Source organism: Anabrus simplex, chromosome 7 (genome assembly GCF_040414725.1).
Source record: "Anabrus simplex isolate iqAnaSimp1 chromosome 7, ASM4041472v1, whole genome shotgun sequence".
In the NCBI taxonomy this organism is placed as follows: Eukaryota; Metazoa; Arthropoda; class Insecta; order Orthoptera; family Tettigoniidae; genus Anabrus; species Anabrus simplex.
In genome coordinates this window covers 278,872,589-278,892,635 of record NC_090271.1, presented here as the reverse complement: position 1 = coordinate 278,892,635, position 20,047 = coordinate 278,872,589, and the positions used below count along the sequence as shown (strand labels likewise).

The following is a 20,047-nucleotide window of genomic DNA, read 5'->3' as shown; positions in this document are numbered from 1 at the left end:
GTATGCAATACAGTATTTTCGCCAAAATGAAAGGTTTTACCACAAACATACTGTTAAGTTTATTGTGTGTTATAATACAAGTACCTTTAATATGATCAAATTAGTGGGATGTGCAAAGTAATCTGTTGTGACGGAACCTAAGTGAATGCTGTAAAACAGAATCAGAGGTATGACGCAGATATTAAATGTCAAAGCAAAAGGAGCAAGTAGCATGCTTCCTGTAAGCAAGGAGTGTGTCATCATTGTGGATGAATTGGTTAGGTCTCTGAGATCTGAAAATGGATGCATGGTTCGAATCCTGCTCTACGCAGATACTTCTTAAGGTATTCACTGCCTAGTACTTATGTATTTCAGAGTGTCTCCTCTGAGGTAACATAGTGTTGTGTTAAGCATGTATGATGCTTGAACTCCACAGCTATTAAAAAAGTTCACTGCACAAAACTTATTCACTAGTGTACTGGGAGGAGACATAATTTTTTTTTACTAATGTACACTCACAACATATTCCAGTGATAAATACATCAATATGTATGAAGATACATAACATGTGTAATTTTACAATCACAACACCTGCATCACAAGCATTTTCCTGAGAGAAGAAAGCAGACAGCAAAGATGTTCTGGAGCCTTGAACAAATGACAAACGAGTTTAAAAGTCAGGTTGTGAATTTCACAAATAGGAAAAGTCCTCTCAGTTTTAATTACTGCATTGACTGGGTGAAAGTTCCTTTTGGGGATCATTGTAAGTACCTAGGTGTTAAGAAAAGATCTTCATTGGTGTACTCGCATAAATATGATTGTTAATAAAGGGTAGAGATCTCCGCACATGGTTATGAGGATATTTAGGGGTTGTAGTAAGGATTTAAAGGAGAAGGATATAAGTCTCTGGTAAAGCCCCAACTAGAGTACGGTTCCAGTGTATGGGACCCTCACCAAGATTACTTGATTCAAGAACTGGAAAAAATCCAAAGAAAAGCAGCTTGATTTGTTCTGGGTGATTTCTGACAAAAGAGTAGCATATCAGATGTAAGGCTTTTCAGGCGTTTGCTCTATTAACCAGCATTTCGTCTTAGGTCTGACACTAGACTCATCAGAATGGGATGTGTCAGACCCTACCCACTGACGCTGGGGTGTATGCAGGTGAACTTACCAGAAGCCCTTACAAGAGGCACAGTGTGATAACTGCATACGGGAGATAAATCTCCACAATTGAATTATTGCCCGCCTAGCAATTCCGAATGGAAAATTCTAAATTCCCATGGAGGGGATTAGATATTTTTCACCAATCAATCACTATCAATCACTACTGATCTGCATTTAGGGCAGTCGCCCAGGTGGCAGATTCCCTATCTGTTGTTTTCCTAGCCTTTTCTTAAATGATTGCAAAGAAATTGGAAATTTATTGAACATCTCCCTTGGTAAGTTATTCCAATCCCTAACTCCCCTTCCTATAAACGAATATTTGCCCCAATTTGTCCTCTTGAATTCCAACTTTATCTTCATATTGTAATCTTTCCTACTTTTAAAGACACCATCCAAACTTATTCGTCTACTGATGTCCTCCCAAGCCATCTCTCCATTGACAGCTCGGAACATACCACTTATTACAAGTGATGAAATTCAATTTTCATCCGTATTGAAAGTGTCATAAAATGTATGTAGGAAAATATTTAATATTTATTTCCACCTATTCAATAAAAAAACATAAGTGAAAATAAATATTAAATATTTTCCTATATACATTTTTTACATACCACTTAGTCGAGCAGCTCGACTCCTTTCTCCTAAGTCTTCCCAGCCCAAACTTTGCAAAATTTTTGTAATGCTACTCTTTTGTCGGAAATCACCCAAAACAAATCAAGCTGCTTTTCTTTGGATTTTTTCCAGTTCTTGAATGAAGTAATCCTGGTGAGGGTCCCATACACTGGAACCATACTCTAGTTGGGGCCTTACCAGAGACTTATATCCCTCTCCTTTAAATCCGTACTACAACCCCTAAATATCCTCATAACCATGTGCAGAGATCTCTACCCTTTATTAACAATCATATTTATGTGAGTACACAAATGAAGATCTTTTCTTATATAACACCTAGATACAGTAGAGTCTTGATTATCCGACTTAAACGGGACCTGGAGTATGTTGGATCACCGAAAATTTCGGATAATACAGAATAACTTTGAAAATGAACTAAATCAAACAGGAAGGCTATACTGTATTATGTACTATGTTTTACGGGACTCTATTTATTGACTTATTAATTCAATTGTACAGTGGATGCAGTACTCTTTTCTTACTACGCCTGTAACCAGGTGCAGACGTCTTGGCTTGGGCTGCAAGAGTTTTGATGTCAGCATTTTGAAATTCAGCCCATTCTCAACACAATTAAAAATCTGATCACCGGTTAATCCTTCAGCAAGAATTATTTCTTGAAACTGTCTTTTAAATTTCACAACCTCATCGGATTTAGCTGACAGCTTTTCTCCACAGATATTATGCTGCCCAATGCCGTACCGTTTTTTCCACCGATCAAGCCACCCAGCACTGGCAGTAAAATTAGGGTCCCCTTCATTAAACTCCTTCTGGAAATACATCGCAATTTCTTGCAGAATGGGGCCAGATACAGACAAGCCCTTTTCCTGGTTTTGAGTGAACCAAAGAAATAGTGCTTCACTTACTTTTTCGTACTCACATTTTCCATTGTTCTTTTCTAATTTTCAGTGCATCACTTGTTGCTCTCGTAGAGCACCACTTTTCAATTTATTCCCTCGTATGTTTCCAGTCTCCCACTGTAACACGTCCAACACCATAATCTGAAGCCAGTTTTTGGAGAGTTTCCCCTTTGTCCAGTCTCTTTAACCCACTCTACTTGTCTTCCACAGAAACAATCACTTTCTTACGTTTACTTGCCATACTCGCAGAGGATATGAAAACTACTGTATAACATCCGCACCCAACCAATACTACATTGAACAATCCTTCCGCATGACTGCCAGTGCTTGTCCCACAGTCGCACCCTCCACACCCCGTGTCCCAGAATTGCATCCTCCTAAAGTTCAAATTAAGACTACCAGTGTCGGATAACACGGAGTGTCGGATAAGCGAAGGTCAGTTGAGCGAGACTCTACTGTACTTACAATGATCCCCAAAAGGAACTTTCACCCCATCAACGCAGTAATTAAAACTGAGAGGACTTTTCCTATTTGTGAAAATCACAACCTGACTTTTAAACTTGTTTGTCATTTGTTCAAGGCTCCAGAACATCTTTGCTGTCTGCTTTCTTCTCTCAGGAAATTGCTTGTGATGCAGGTGTTGTGATTTTAAAATTACACGTGTTATGTATCTTCATACATATTGATGTATTTATCACTGGAATATGTTGTGAGTGTACATTAGTAAAAAAAAAATTATGTCTCCTCCCAGTACACTAGTGAATGAATAAGTTTTGTTACTCTCATAACCATGTGCAGAGATCTGTACCCTTTATTTACAATTCCATTTATGTGATTACCCCAATGAAGATTTTTTTCCTTATATTAATACCTAGGTATTTAGAATGATCCCCAAAGGGAACTTTCACCCCATCAATGCAGTAATTAAAACTGAGAGGACTTTTCCTATTTGTGAAACTCACAACCTAGCTTTTATCCCTGTTTATCATGATACCATTGCCTACTGTCCATCTCACAACATTATCAAGGTCATTTTGCAGTTGCTCATAATCTTGTAACTTATTTATTACTCTGTACAGAATAACATCATCTGCAAAACGCCTTATCTCTGATTAAACTTCTTTACACATATCACTGATATATATATAAGAAAACATAAAGGTCCAATAATACTGCCTTGAGGAATTCCCCTCTTAATTTTTACAGGGAGAGTAAAGCTTCACTAATTCTCGGAGTTCTGTTTTCTAGAAACAGAGCCACCCATTCAGGCACTCTTTTGTCAAGTCCAATTGCACTCATTTTTGCCAGTAGTCTCCTATGTTCTACCCTATCAAATGCCTTAGACAGGTCAATCGCAATACAGTCCAATTGAACTGAATCCATGATATCTGCTATTTCTTGCTGAAATCCTACAAGTTGGGCTTCAGTGGAATAACCTTTCCTAAACCCAAACTGCCTTCTATCAAACCAGTTATTAATTTTGCAAACATGTCTAATATAATCAGAAAGAATGCTTTCCCAAACCTTACATACAATGCATGTCAAACTGACTGGCCTGTAATTTTCAGCTGTATGTCTATTACTCTTTCCTTTATATACAGGGGTTACTATAGCAACTCTCCATTCATTTGGTAAAGTTCATTTATGCAAACAATAATCAAAATAAGTACTTCAGATATGGTACTATATCAACTTATCAATTCCAGCTGCTTTTCTAGTTTTCAACTTTTGTATCTTACTGTATATGTCATTGCTGTCATAGGTAAATTTTAATACTTCTTTGGTATTAGTCACCTCCTCTATCTGGACATTTTCCTTGTAACCAACAATCTTTACACACTGCTGGCTGAATAGTTCTGCCTTTTGAAGATCCTTGCATACACACTCCCCTTGTTCATTAATGATTCCTGGAATGTCCTTCTTGGAACCTGTTTCTGCCTTAAAGTACCTATACATACTCTTCCATTTTTCACTAAAATGAGTATGGCCACCAATTATGCTTGCCATCATGTTATCCTTAGCTGACTTCTTTGCTAGATTCAATTTCCTAGTAATTTCCTTCAATTTCTCCTTACTTCCACAGCCGTATCTAAGTCTATTTCTTTCCAACCTGCACCTCCTTCTTAGTCTCTTTACTTCCCTGTTATAATATAGTGGATCTTTACCATTCCTTACCTTCTTTAAAGGTACAAACCTATTTTCACATTCCTCAACAATTGCTTTAAACCCATCCCAGAGTCTGTGTACATTTTTATTTACTGTTTTCCACCGATCATAGTTACTTATTAAGAACTCCCTCATGCCTGTTTTATCAGCCATATGGTACTGCCTAACAGTCCTAATGTTAATCTCTTCCTTTACTTCACATTTATTTTTAATTACCACAAAAACAGCTTCGTGATCACTAATACCATCTATTACTTCGGTTTCTCTATAGAGCTCATCTGGTTTTACCAGCACCGCATCCAGAATATTCTTCCCTCTAGTTGGTTCCATCACTTTCTGAATCAGGTGCCCTTCCCATATTAACTTATTTGCCATTTGTTGGTCATGCTTCCTATCATTTGCATTACCTTCCCAATTGACATTTGGTAAATTGAGATCACCCGCTACAATCACATTCCTTTCCTTATCGTTTCCCACATAGCTGATTATCTTATCAAATAATTCTGAATCAGCATCTGCGCTACCCTTTCCCGGTCTGTACACTCCAAAGACATCAAGTTGCCTATTATCTTTAGAGATGAGCCTTACCCCTAGAATTTCATGTTTGTCATCTTTAACTTTTTCGTAGTTTACAAATTCTTCTTTCACCAGAATGAATACTCCCCCTCCTACCATTCCTATCCTATCTCTACAATACACCCTCCAGTTCTGTGAAGAAATTTCTGCATCCATTATATCATTTCTCAGCCATGATTCAACTCCTATTACAATATCTCGTAAGTTTATATCTATTACATTACTTAATCCTATTCCTTTCTTTACAATACTTCTACAGTTGAGTACTAACATTTTTATGTCATCCCTACTTGATTTACAGTTCCCTGTTCCCTTAACACCGCTTCCTAGGCCACCCTGTTACCCTGAATGTACCTCCCTATAACCCTTCTAAACACATTTCCTAACTTATATGTACCACTGCGGTCAGTGTCAGTGGAAAGATGGCGTGGAATGGTGTCAGTAGACGAATAAATTGAGTGGTGTCTTTAAAAGTAAGAAAGATCACAATATGAAGATAAAATTGGAATTCAAAAGGGCAATTTGGGGCAAATATTCGTTTATAGGAAGGGGGGTTAGGGATTGGAATAACTTACCAAGGGAGGTGTTGAATAAATTTCCAATTTCTTTGCAATCATTTAAGAAAAGGCTAGGAAAACAACAGATAGGGAATCTGCAACTTGGGCAACTGCCCTAAATGTAGATCAGTAGTGAATGATTGATTGAAAAGTTTGTGTTCAGCTGGGGAACTTGGAAGGAAACCTCCTGATAGAGCTACTACTTGCAATGTCATAACGAAGAGGTTTTTTTTGACACTGCCTGGAATGTCCCTTGTACACTAGAGTCCTGTTAATCCGAAAGTCAGGTTAATCTAAACAGAAATATTCACTTTTTTTAAAAAATTCTCCTTATTGAAATGAAAGAACATGTTATTGAATGAAGATTTACTTGCATTTTATTAGTCATATTTTACTAGAATATCTTAATGTAAACATAATTGCACATCATAAACCATCAATCAGTGGTCATTTATCTTTACAAAATCTGTTAGTTTTTTTTGCCGTAGTGATTGGAACCTACTCAACGATGCAGTGATAACCTTTTCATTGCTGAGATAAATTCTCTTTTGTAAAAGATCTGTGCTGAATTATTTTTAATAATTAACTTCAGTACATAAAAGTCGGAGATAAGATGGGAAAAACTAGAGGGTTCTTGCCTACTTGTCATATATTTTTATACTAAATATGGAAAGTCCTAAACTGATTTTTCTAACACAAAATTAGCTATATGTTGCGCAGGAAATTTAAGGTTGTCCAACATAAAATGCCAACAATTGAACAAAAATCGAACTAATAATTAAAAATAACAGTAAAAAGTTCAACTTACATGTTTCAGTGGCTACAGGTGGTCCTAAGCTGTCCACTTCCAAGTACCGATATATAACTAAACTGCAGACAATAACTTCAGGGTTGTCTAAAATGAGTAAAAATGTATCTAAATTTTACAGTAAAATATTATTCAAGATAAAACACTGAGAATGCATTAAAAATTCCTATACATCTTGGTTTGATATCAAAATAAAAAAAGGGTTGTACAAAACTGGTAATTCCAAAACTGTGGGTAGCCTACATTTTTTTCAAATCGCATGTCTTCTTTGGAAGTGTTCATTCGCACGAAACAAGTTCATCTCCTTCAGTACCTTACTAGGGTATGGTAGTTTCCGAAGCAGGGGTGTACACAGAGTCCAACGTCGCATTTTTCACACATATATCTACTTTCTTTCCTCTTTTTCTCATCAAGCGTGGTGTTTGAACACACATGGCAGTACCTGGCAGGAAATCTCTTCTTCGGGGTGGGTGTTACATGGGAAGGAAAATGTCTCTCTGTCAGTCTAAGCAGTTTGTCCCCGGCTGGTTGGACAACTTCTGTACTTTCATTATAATCGGTGTCATCACTATCATCATTATTCTCGAAATCACTAAAATCGGAATATTCATCTTCCGATTCCAATGTGGATACCACTCTTACAACCTTGGATTTGGTAAGATCGCACGCTTTACTGGCGGTCGGCATACTATAGCTTACTCATCCCTGATGCGGGCCTCCCTGCTAGCTTGCACGCCGGGCATACCGCAGAGCAGCTCGTAAAGCAGAGTGTCCTATTTATCTCAATAACTCATTCATGAATCAACAGATTGTCATTTCGTAAGCTCCTATCTACTGCAGAGAGATGTGTGTATCCGTCCACGGAGTTTGAATGACTTCTTATGTCAACATTGGAAGTATTGCGTTGATAAAGTCAGAAGAATGTCACGCTCGCAATATTACGGGCGCAGCAGAGCAGTGGTCACTCTCCGCGCTCGCAATATTGCGAGCGCAGCAATGTAAAGGTTAAACCAGCATCTCATAAACATCACATCAGTGGGTGTAGCAGCAGAGTGTTGCTCAATGTAGCGTACGGCAAGTTCTAAGGCGGCCGCGGCATCTGAATATGACACTAGTTTTTCATTGTGGTCTTCTTCGTCGTCACTCTGTTCCTCATCAACTCCAGATTCTTTCTCCGCCATAGCTACAATTTCTTGGTCTTTTTGTAATTGATGACAGTCAGCTTCCATCCACTTGCTAATGTCATAATTGGCTTCCTCACACCGAGGAAGTTGTTAAACGATTTCAAGGAGATTGACATTTGCAGACGCTTCCGCTGGACTCTCGATGAATGTGAGACTCAGCCACAATTTTTTCCACGTTTTCCTCATGAACTGTTCACTAACACTCTCCCATGCCTCTGCTGCCCAATAAACCATGTCCTTTACATTCACGTTCTTCAGTTTTTGAAAATAGTAAGTGAACTGTCATTCTCAATCACGTACCTGAGAAGTTCCCGTTTATACACAAGTTTTACATTTTGCAGAATGCCCTGCAATATTTACGTAACATTAGGAGGCCATAAAATTGCTCTTATTTCACTGTAAATTAATTCACACTGCTGGGTGCGAACATTGTCAATTAAGAGCAATGCCCGAAAATGCAAACCACTTTTTACACTAAAACTTTTTACTGAGGGAACAAACTGTTTTTCAAACCATTCCTTGAAAAGTTGTGCATCCATCCATGCCTTTCTTTGATTTCTGTAGTAAACTTGAAGAGTGTTCATGTTACAATTTTTTAAATGCCCTTGGTTTTGCTAATTTGTCAATAACCATTAGGGGCAATTTATTTGTTCCTGCAGTGTTACTACACGCTAATACAGTAGCATGTTCCTTACTCATCTTAAACACAGATGCACGAGACTCCTCCGCAAACGCAAGAATTTTACTGGGAAGGGCCTTGAAATTTAAACCCATTTCATCGGCGTTATACACTTGTTTCGGTGAATAATTTCCTGATGCTACCAAGTCATTAAATTGCCTGATGTAATCTTCTGCAGCGGCATGATCACCTCATAACTGTCCTCCCGTTATTGTTAACTGACATATTCCATGCCTTTTCTTCCATCTATCAGACCATCCAGTACTGACAGTGAATGAAACATCGCCATTCAATAATGTATTTAAATGACGCGCCTCTTCTTGAACAAGAGGTCCACTTATTGGAGTACCTTTTTGTCTCTCCTTTGAAAACCATAAAGAAAAGGCTTCATCAAGTTTATCGAATTTGGACAATGTTTGGCGGATTTTAAGAATGTCTGTTGATGATGCTGTACAAAACTGTTCAATTTTAGAACGGTTTCTCTTCCACTGGGAAATCGTAGCTTTTCCAACACCAAACTCGACAGTTAATTTTGATGCCCTGTCACCCTCACCCAACTGTTTCAGCACTTCAAGTTTTTCTTTAAGAGTACAAGACCTGTGCTTTCATTTGCTTGCCATTTTAAAGCCTGAACTTAATTGAATTTATCACAGTATAGCACTGCTAATAAGCTGAAACAAAGCCAGCAGCTAACTGAGGAGGCAGAATCATCCAGAGACCTTCACAACTGTGGCGTGCTGTGGTGAGTCACATGTTCACATTCTGCAGCACTACCACTGAAAGAGCAGCAGAACTATTAATTAAACATCACAAGCAGTTCTTCGCATCCCAGGCACAATCCAAAAGTGTAACCTGTTACCTTATTTTAGCAGTTTTAGGTGACAAATTTTAACCTAGTTTTAGTCATTTTCTCCTCTACAGGATCTGAACTACCCTACTGTAATTTTATACAGTATTTTATTAATGTAATTGATGAAGAATGGACATTTCAAATTACAGTATGTACTGTATTGTAGAAACGATTTTCCTCAGACGGTTGAGGCACTGGCCTTCTGACCCCAACTTGGCAGTTTTGATCCTGGCGCAGTCCGGTGGTATTTGAAGGTGCTCAAATACGTCAGCCTCATGTATCTAGATTTACTGGCATGTAAAAGAACTCCTGCAGGAGAAAATCCTGGCACCTAGACATCTCCAGAAACCATAAAAATAGTTAGCGGGACGTAAAAACAATAATATTATTATTAGAAAATATTTTCCGTTTAATCCGAAAATTTCGCAATCCGAACAGACATTACAAGTGATGAAAATCATTTTTTGTCCGTATTGAAAGTTTTGTAAAATATATAGGAAAATATTTAAAATTTATTTCCACCTATTCAATACAATATAAGATGTTGACATTTAAGTCAAAACATTTTTCAAATGTGAGACATGTTTCGCCTCTTACTGTGAGGCATCTTCAGTACTAATCAAAACCTTATTACTTTTGTCAGACAACATTTCAAACATTCTACAGCTATTATAAAAATGTTCATAAAACAACTAAGAATCTAATATAATGATGAACAATGTGTAGTACACTTGATGAATAGGACGACATTAGATGGTACAGTAGTACGGATGATGGCTTGAAGCCTTAGTCAATATTAGGTTTTAAATACATAGTGGAAAGCATATAAAATCATTTCAGTTAAGATATACTGTAGATTTAAATGATATTACAATAGTAGGTTTTTAGATGGTACACTTAAAAATGGAGGTATCATAAGTGACAGTTGATGGCTTAAAGCCATAGTCAGAGTTTGAAGTATAGGTAAAATAACATGTTAATATACACATATGAAAAAGATTACATTAATGAATATAAAATGTAAAATGTGAAGGAAAAACATTCCAAATGTTGGGCAATTGTATTGACGCCAGTGTATATTTGCCCTTAATGTTTAATGGTCAACAGTTCATAAGTTATTTATAGATGGGTTCAGTGAGATTGTGCTGTCAAGTAGTTTATAGTTGGCTTAAATTTATTTTGATTCATCTGAGTAAGTTTGTAGAGATGATGAGCTGTTATTCTCTACGTTGGTAAGATTTTAACACGAAGGTTGAATGGCTGTTGTTTTCTTAACAGATTGACAATATATTTTCAAAATGTTGATATTGGAAATTTTTAATATTATTGACGAATGTTGTGGGAGTTTAATGGGGCTGTTGAAATAATGTTGTTGATTGGTTGGTTCTGAAATGAAGAGAAAAACTGTATTAATATGATGAGAATGAAAGAAAAAACTTTGGAAGGTTTTGTGAAAGTGTTCATGAAGAGAGGATGTTGGTGCTTACACAATAATCCCAAAGGATCCCACTACAAAAACTCAACGTAACCTAAAATCACTTTTAAAATACTCTCCATCTTTATTTAATGAACATGAATACCGAAGTCTCATTAATATGAACCCTAAACTACCCACCATCAGATTATTACCGAAAGTACATAAAAAGGACGTTCCCATTCGACCGATCATAAACAGCCAAAATAGCCCGACATATAAAACTTCACAATTCCTCCAAAAATTTCTCAAAAAACATTTTAAATTCCATAACTAAGACCCTAAAAATTCAATAGAATTATGTGAAACCCGTAAAAAATTCAACTTAAAACCTAATCACATAATGTGCTCTTTCGACATGTATTCAAACATTCCCGCTAAAAAAACTATAGAAATAATAAAAAACAATCTTTCCAAACACAGCAGTTTAAACAAAATAGAAATAGAAGAACCCTTAAAAGTACTAAACTTTATCTTACAAAACAACTATTTCACTTTCAACGATAAAATATACAAACAAGAAGGCCTGGGCATGGGAGACCCTTTATCCGGAATCCTTGCTGAAATTTATATGGATAACCTCGAAAACAACAAAATAATAAAAAACATCAATGGATTAAATCTATGGCTACGCTATGTCGACGACACGCTAGTAATAATGGACAAAAATCTCAACAACAGTGAAAATATATTAACATATTTAAATAATCTAGATAACAACATCAAATTCACTAAAGAGGATGAGGACCACAACTCTCTTAATTTTCTCGACATCACAATAACAAGAACCTTCAATTAGTTTGATTTTCAAATTTACAGAAAGCCCTCATTCACACCTACAACTATTAAATAAAGTTCCCTACATCCACAATCACACAAACAGTCCTCTTTTTACAGTATGGTGTACAGAGCTCTAGAAATTCCCCTTTCAACCATCAATTTTAAAAAAGAAATAAATACAATAAAAGAAATAGCCTCTTTCAATGGATATAACCCCTCCATCATAGACAAATTAATAAATAAGGTTAAATTGAAACTATCCACTAACCTCTCCCCAATAAAAAATGAAAAATCAAAATATGCAACCTTTACATACACCAAATAACCAATACCTTAAAAAATCAAGAGATCAAAATAGCTTTCAAAACTCAAAAACTCAAACCAAAAAAATGTTCTTCAACCACAACACAATAAATTCTGAAAATAATACATACTCAGGCTCCGGTATCTATAGTTTAAAATGTAATGAGTGCCTCAGCTCATACATCGGACAAACAGGAAGAAGCTTCATAACTAGGTCCTCCGAGCATTTCAATGCTCAAAAACATAATAAACACTCAGCAATGAGCAATCACATGAAAGAAACTGGGCACAATTTTACCACAATTGAACAGGACCTTCAAATTTTAAAAAGATTAAAAAAAGGTAGACTCATGACCGAATTCGAGAATTTATATATATTTTTAGACCAAAAATTCAATGCTAACAAGAATTTAAATGACTCAATAGACAATAGAAGCCCTTTATATGATCAAATGGTGGCATTGTTTAATAAAGTAAACCTTCAGGACAAACATTTCTTCAATATTTTCAATACAGTATCAATAAACACTCCTTCCACGTCAACAAACATATCACACCCCCCTTTCCCTCCCAACTTACGTAACTCACCTCCACAGGCCAATCTTAAGCCAATAAATGCTCCACGCCCCTCTGCTTCCCCCACTATACACAACTCTCTTCCGTGCGCCAATCACAAGCCTACAGCCCCGCTCCCTCCAACCCATCCCCCTCCGCACAGACGACACGCGTACAACACAAGGAGTAAAAACGTTAGTGACCTCTAGTATTTTGACAACGATTCACGCAACAAGTCAAACGGGCCAGCAACGCCATAGGTAAGCACCAACATCCTCTCTTCATCAACACTTTAACAAAACCTTCCAAAGTTTTTTCTTTCATTCTCATCATATTAATACAGTTTTTCTCTTCATTTCAGAACCAACCAATCAACAACATTATTTCAACAGCCCCATTAAACTCCCACAACATTCGTCAATAATATTAAAAATTTCCAATATCAACATTTTGAAAATATATTGTCAATCTGTTAAGAAAACAACAACCATTCAACCTTCGTGTTAAAATCTTACCAACGTAGAAAATAGCAGCTCATCATCTCTACAAACTTACTCAGATGAATCAAAATAAATTTAAGCCAACTATAAACTACTTGACAGCACAATCTCGCTGAACCCATCTATAAATAACTTATGAACCGTTGACCATTAAACATTAAGGGCAAATATACGCTGGCGTCAATACAATTGCCCAACATTTGGAATGTTTTTCCTTCACATTTTACATTTTATATTCATTAATGTAATCTTTTTCATATGTGTATATTAACCTGTTATTTTACCTATACTTCAAACTCTGACTACGGCTTTAAGCCATCAACTGTCACTTATGATACCTCCATTTTTAAGTGTACCATCTAAAAACCTACTATTGTAATATCATTTAAATCTACAGTACATCTTAATTGAAATGATTTTATATGCTTTCCACTATGTATTTAAAACCTAATATTGTCATCCTATTCATCAAGTGTACTACACATTGTTCATCATTATATTAGATTCTTAGTTGTTTTATGAACATTTTTATAATAGCTGTAGAATGTTTGAAATGTTATCTGACAAAAGTAATAAGGTTTTGACTAGTGACTGAAGATGCCTCACAGTAAGAGGTGAAACATGTCTCACATTTGAAAAATGTTTTGACTTAAATGTCAACATCTTATATTGTATTGAATAGGTGGAAATAAATTTTAAATATTTTCCTATATATCCGAACAGACTCCGGTCCCTATTAGTTCGGATTAACGAGACTCTACTGTAATGGTACACAGGCACTTGTAAAACAGATTAATATCAGCCAGTCATTTGTTATACGAGTATTCTCTCTCTAGTCGTTTCATTCATGGCTTAGTATCATGACCTAAGAAGTTTGTTGCTTCTCTCAATAGTTGATGCCGTTCTGCGCGGCCTTGCATCTTCCGGTCTAGTTCTCCATGATAAATTAGTGATCTCTCTTATTTGATTAATCCAGCTTTTTGTGACCTGTCCTCTTGACCTTTCACCATAAACTTTTCTTTTGACAATTAGTTATTCCAGGTTTTCAACTTTTCTCCTCAGAATGTGACCACAGAACTGCAGGATTCTCTGATACACAACTTGGCATAGACTGTCTAGTATTCCAACTTCCTAGATGACAGAATCATTTGTTCGCCTGAAGTCCATGGTATTCGTAACATCCTTCTCCAGCACCACATTTTGAAGGTATTGATTTGTTTTCTGTCTTTAGCTTTTAAGGTCCATGTTTCATATCCATACAGGAAGATTGAGAGTATGTCCAGCTTTTTGCCCAAATGGTCAGCATAATCTCCTTCAGTTCAGAGGGCCCTGAATTTAATTCCCAGCTAGGCTGAAGATCCTAACTTTAAAATGGCTAATTCTCCTGGCTCAGGGACTGGGTTTTTGTACTGTCTCCCCAACATCCCTACAACTCACACACTGGTACACTTCCTTTTGAAATAATATACTTATCGAGTTAGGCTCCAATTTATGGAAAATAAATTTATTCCTTAGCTAATTGTTTAAATCAACACAAGCAGCAAGAAGAAAGCTTCCTGTTTTTCATAAATTAAAATACACACATATATTCTTGAGGGAGAAATAAGCAGTACAAAGAGACAATAATAACTTACATAATATCTGAGAACATGAAAACACAAATCCTAAATCTGTGATATGGGATAAGCTATACTGTCAAGACAATCATACCTTCCTTAGATGGAACTCGGCTACATAAATAAACTCTCCCCCAAATGTAACTCTATAATTATGCATGAACGCAGAAGTTCTTACACGTTCTAATTTCATCAAATAAAGAGGAACTCTTGACATATTTTCAAATTAACAGCATCTGTTTTATCAGTTTCTCTCAAACTTTGACAGTGCAGAATTTACAACTGATAAAACAAAACAAAAACAAATCAGAGTTCACAGAGATCTCAGGTATTTGCAATTCAATAGGTACCGGTATGTGTTAAACATTGTATTCATATGCATTATTATTTTATTAGATAACTCTGTTTGTAATGTTTTAAAAGGAAAAAGAACCATATTTCCTCTTACTTGAAGTTGATCTAAAACGTATTTAATTTCCATATATGGAACCTACTGTATTTGGGAGGTTTCATTCATTTCCACATAATAGCAGATCAAAGGACCACACTTCCATCCATTGTCTTTAAGGCAATATGGCTACAATGTCAACAGAGATTGTTCATCTAAAGGAAAGATCATCATACTGCACAGCCACTTGGCTGTTTGACACTTGTGATCAGCTGTGATATAATTTTGAGTTAGGAAGATGTGTCTCATTACCCATGACTAATTCTTAAAAAATGTTTATGAAACCCTTTAATATCTCAAAAAGTACTAGTCAGATTTGCAAAAAAAAAAAAAAAAAAAAAAAAAAAAAAAAAAAAAAAAAAAAAAAAAACAACTGAATTTGTTGCTTGTTTCTTAGTTGTTCTATTGGGTGATATTAGTATTGTGCTATTTAAAAAAGCAAAATTCCATCCATTTCTTAGTAATTACTTGTGTGATGGAAATGAACTGGACAATATTACATGAGCCCCTTAATACAATTTAAGAATTTGAAGACAGATGTCTATATTTTTAACGGATCAGAAGAAATTTGAGGTTAACAACTTGACACTTTCAAGTGACTATAAAAAATGTTTTTATTGAAGTATATGTATGGAAACAGCAACTGAAGAAGTTTCTTTTGTTACAGTGATATCCAGCAACAGACCCTAACATGGCTGCCAGACCAACGGAGAAGGCATTTTGCATCTATCAATCATCAATCAATACTGATCTGCATTTAGGGCAGTCGCCCAGGTGGCAGATTCCCTATCTGTTGTTTTCCTAGCCTATTCTTAAATGATTTCAAAGAAATTGGAAATTTATTGAACATCTCACTTGGTAAGTTATTCCAGTCCCTAACTCCCCTTCATACAAATGAATATTTGTTCCAATTTGTTCTCTTGAATTTCAACTTTATCTTCATATTGTCATCTTTCCTACTTTTAAAGATGCCATTCAAACTTATTCGTCTACTAATGTCATTCCACGCCATCTTTCCACTGACAGCTCGGAACATACCACCTAGTAGAGCAGCTTGTCTTCTTTCTCCCAATTCTTTGCAGCCCAAACTTTGCAACATTTTTGTAACGCTACTCTTTTGTCGGAAATCACCCAGAACAAATCGAGCTGCTTTTCTTTGGATTTTTCCAGTTCTTGAATCAGGTAATCCTGGCGAGGGTCCCATACACTGGAACCATACTCTAGTTGGGTTCTTACCAGAGACTTACATGCCCTCTCCTTTACATCCTTACCACAACCCCTAAACACCCTCATAACCATGTGCAGAGATCTGTACCCTTTATTTACAATCCCATTTATGTGATTACCCCAATAAAGATCTTTCCTTATATTAACACCTAGATACTTACAATGATCCCCAAAAGGAACTTTCACCCCATCAACGCAGTAATTAAAACTGAAAGCAAGGTAACCTTGTAGATAAGGGAAGAAAGAGTGAAGGGATAAAACCTGATATGATTCTTTTATGGTGGATTTTACAGAGGTGCCAACTATTAGGGATTGTCCGTAATGATTACGGATTTCACGGTCAAATGAAGAAATTATTACGGAGAAGCAACATTTTCATGATAGAAATTAATTTCTACGAAAAAAGGAAAGAAGTAAAAAAAAAAAGATTCTATCCCTTAGAGAATTATTGGTCAACCCACCTCATTTCACTGTTTATAAGTTGACAACTAAACATATTTAGCAGTTATTTGGTCGTCAGTTCCTTTTGTTTCCCGCGGGCGTTGTGAAATCACAGCCAGCTACATAGATATACGCTGCTCTCTTAGCTAGAATGGCGCATCAAGTCGGTGTGAAGTAGGCTCTACTCCTTGCTCTGCTGTTGTCCAGTGTGCTCGTTCGGCTCTCTCTTGTGCGTAGACATGAGTGGTATATTTAGTGCATTTCGTTTCTAACCACCCTAGTCGTTCATTCGAAAAGAAGTGATTGGCTTGTAAAATAAAGCAGAGCAATTGTCAAATTGCATCTTCTCCTAAGAAGACAGCAGTTGTTACAGAAATATTGAGACGGTTACATAAACGAATGGCCATGCCTACTTGCTTCACATGTGCATGATGGAGTTCTGCAAGAGCGAGTCCTCAGTCGCAGTGTCGGAAATTCAGGACCACATTTAATAAGGCTCCACCTAACAGACAATCCATTTATGAGTGGTTAAAGAGGTTTAGGGAAACAGGATGTCTTTATAAAGGTTAAAGCAGTGGGTGGCCATCAACATCTGAGGAACAGGTTGGACGGATTAGGGATACGACTCAGAAGTTCACAAAAATCATCTAATGTCATTCGCAAGGTAGAAATTGCACAACCAGCTGTTTGGAGACTGCTGAGAAAACACTTGCACATGAAACCGTATTGAATGCAGTTGCACCAATCCATTAAGCATAATAACAAACGTTTGTGGAAACAGTTTTGCATTGATACGCAGCTCTTGATGGAATGAGAGAGATTCTGGATTCCCACGGCCAGAGCAGTTGTTCGAAGAATCATCCACAAATGTCTAACCTGTTTTAGATTCAAGGTGTCAACAGCTGAAAAGCTGATGGGACAGCTCCCTGTGACCAGAGTGCAAGAGAGTCACCCATTTCTTAATGTAGGAGCTGATTATGCTGGCACTTTCTTCATCAAGAGGGGTAACATAAGAAGCAAATAGATAATGAAGAGTTACATTGCATTGTTCAATCTGTCTGGCTATCAAGGCTCTTCCTCTGGAGGTGGTGAGTGACCTCTCTACTGATGCCTTCATGGCAGCCCTGAGGAGATTCATAGCTGAACATGGGAAATGCTTCATCATCTATAGTGATAATGGCACTACCTTCATTGGTGCCAACAGAAGAATGCAGCATCTGTGAAAAATATTCCTTTCAGCCAGCTTTTTTTGAAGAGATGAGGACTTCATTAGCGATGGAAGGTATCACATGGCACTTTATACCTCTCAGCTCTCCACACTGTGGCAGAATTTGGGAAGCAGCTGTCAAGTCCATGAAATACCACGTGAGAAGAGTTGCGGGTAATGCGCTACTGACATTTGAGGAGCTATGTACCCTTACTGCACAGATAAAAGCATGTCTTAATTCTCACCACCTATCTGCCTTAACCAATGACCCTAATGACCTTAATTATTTATCACCTGCTCACTTCCTAATTGGTGCCCCCCTTACATTCATTCCTGAGCCTGACATTACTGACCTGCCCATCAACAGATTGTCTCGATGGTAGCGTATTCAGGCAATGCAGCAGCAGTTGTGGAAGAGGTGTTCTGCCAATTACTTGAATTCACTGCAGCAGAGGAAGAAGTTGACCTGTTCCAAAAAAAATCTAGCTACTGGAACAGTTGTTCTTCTGAAGGAGGACAACCTTCCTCCTCTTTGTTGGAAGTTGGCTGTGGTGGAGACTGTTCACCCTGGGAAACGACCTGTTAAGAAGTTAATTTCATTACCTGTTCAACACTAAAGAGGATCATTGTGGCTAACACTGTAATGTGCGTGTTTCATGTGAATATTTGTTTCTTTGGTTCATTTCAGAGTGTATAATTATGGTGTTGTGTTTTTGACTTGAACTGAGAACTCTACAGTGTGTGTGTGTGTGAATAGTTCATTTCTTCTTAATTTCATATTGCATAATATGGATGAGGACACAGTCAAACTATTTAATACCTTCTGTGTTAACAGTGTAGTAAATATTTTTGTTGATTGTGTTTCTGTGTTGCTTATGTTTATATGTATATTTTTTGAATGATCAACTCATTTCGGTGAAATGAAATGGCGTATGGCTTTTAGTGCCAGGATATCCCAGGACGGGTTCGGCTCGCCAGGTGCAGGTCTTTCTGTTTGACTCCCGTAGGCGACCTGCGCGTCATGATGAGGATGAAATGATGATGAAGACAACACATACACCCAGCCCCCGTGCCATTGGAATTAACCAATTAAGGTTAAAATCCCTGACCCGGCTGGGAATCGAACCCGGGACCCTCTGAACCGAAGGCCAGTACGCTGACCGTTCAGCCAACGAGTCGGACAACTCATTTCAGTTACTGAACCTGAACTCTGTGTGTCAGTGCCTGTGTGGTGATTGAACTGAATGGAACTATCGTGAGGAGATATCAGGCAGTTTAATTCTGTTGAATTATTGTGATTAAACAGTGGGGAGCATGTTCTGGCCTAGCCATGGCTAGTCCACCTAGTTGCTCACTACCACTTGATGAGCTTGGGGGCCTCTAGCGAGATGAGATGAGATGAGATGAGATGAGGTGAGGTTAGATGAGATGAGATGAGATGAGATGAGATGAGATGAGATCTGGACTGTTATGAAGGGCATCAGCCCACGAGTAGCTAATATTCTGTATTTATAATGTGTCATATAAATGTCGTAAGTGTAATAAATGTTATTTAATCAAGTAAGTAATTAACGTTCAAAACGAAGAGAATTCCACCTTTACAATACAAATTAAATTTATTACATTCAGTGTAACATTAAATCATGGTACACGCACATGGTACATCTTTCTTTTGACATGCAGTTCAACTCAAGGTGGTACACAGGTTGACCAGGCTGGTGCAAGACTAGAGAGGATACTTCTTCAATTTTAATGTCTTTATGAAACATTCAGCTTGCAAAAATTTTAAGATAAGTTCCTCCCTTGAAAATAGTCCAATCTAATAGGATCCATAGCTTTCAGCAAAAGTATTGAACATATTTTTTTAAGACTTGTTTTCAGATAATTGTATAAAAACACTGTATGATTTTAACAAACAGTAACCTACAGTACCTGGCCACATTAATCACTTGAAGGTTTTGTAAATTTTGCTTTTATTTATGGTATTTCTCAGTGAAAACTTAT

At 36.9% G+C, this 20,047-nt stretch overlaps 1 protein-coding gene and 1 long non-coding RNA gene across 4 annotated transcripts in view; one reads left to right on the top strand and one right to left on the bottom strand.

Moving 5' to 3' along the window:
• The window catches only part of LOC136877549 (protein IMPACT-B), a 105,387-nt gene extending 86,982 nt beyond the window's left edge, over window positions 1–18,405 (top strand). The window contains exons 5-6 of one of the 2 annotated variants that reach the window (XR_011018602.1): window positions 14,167–14,310; window positions 15,836–18,405. Coding sequence is in view for 1 of the 2 variants with exons in the window: in XM_068228678.1 (XP_068084779.1) it covers window positions 15,836–15,838 (3 nt within the window). In the remaining variant the exon portion in view is untranslated. The remainder of the gene's footprint in view (window positions 1–14,166; window positions 14,311–15,835) is intronic. The other variant, XM_068228678.1, reaches the window with a different exon arrangement.
• The window catches only part of LOC136877550 (uncharacterized), a 74,555-nt gene extending 56,046 nt beyond the window's left edge, over window positions 1–18,509 (bottom strand). For both annotated transcript variants that reach the window (XR_011018603.1, XR_011018604.1), the window contains exons 1-2: window positions 18,397–18,509; window positions 6,780–6,866 (exon numbers count right to left, since the gene is read on the bottom strand). This is a non-coding gene — a long non-coding RNA (uncharacterized lncRNA). The remainder of the gene's footprint in view (window positions 1–6,779; window positions 6,867–18,396) is intronic.
• Window positions 18,510–20,047: the final 1,538 nt, after the last annotated feature.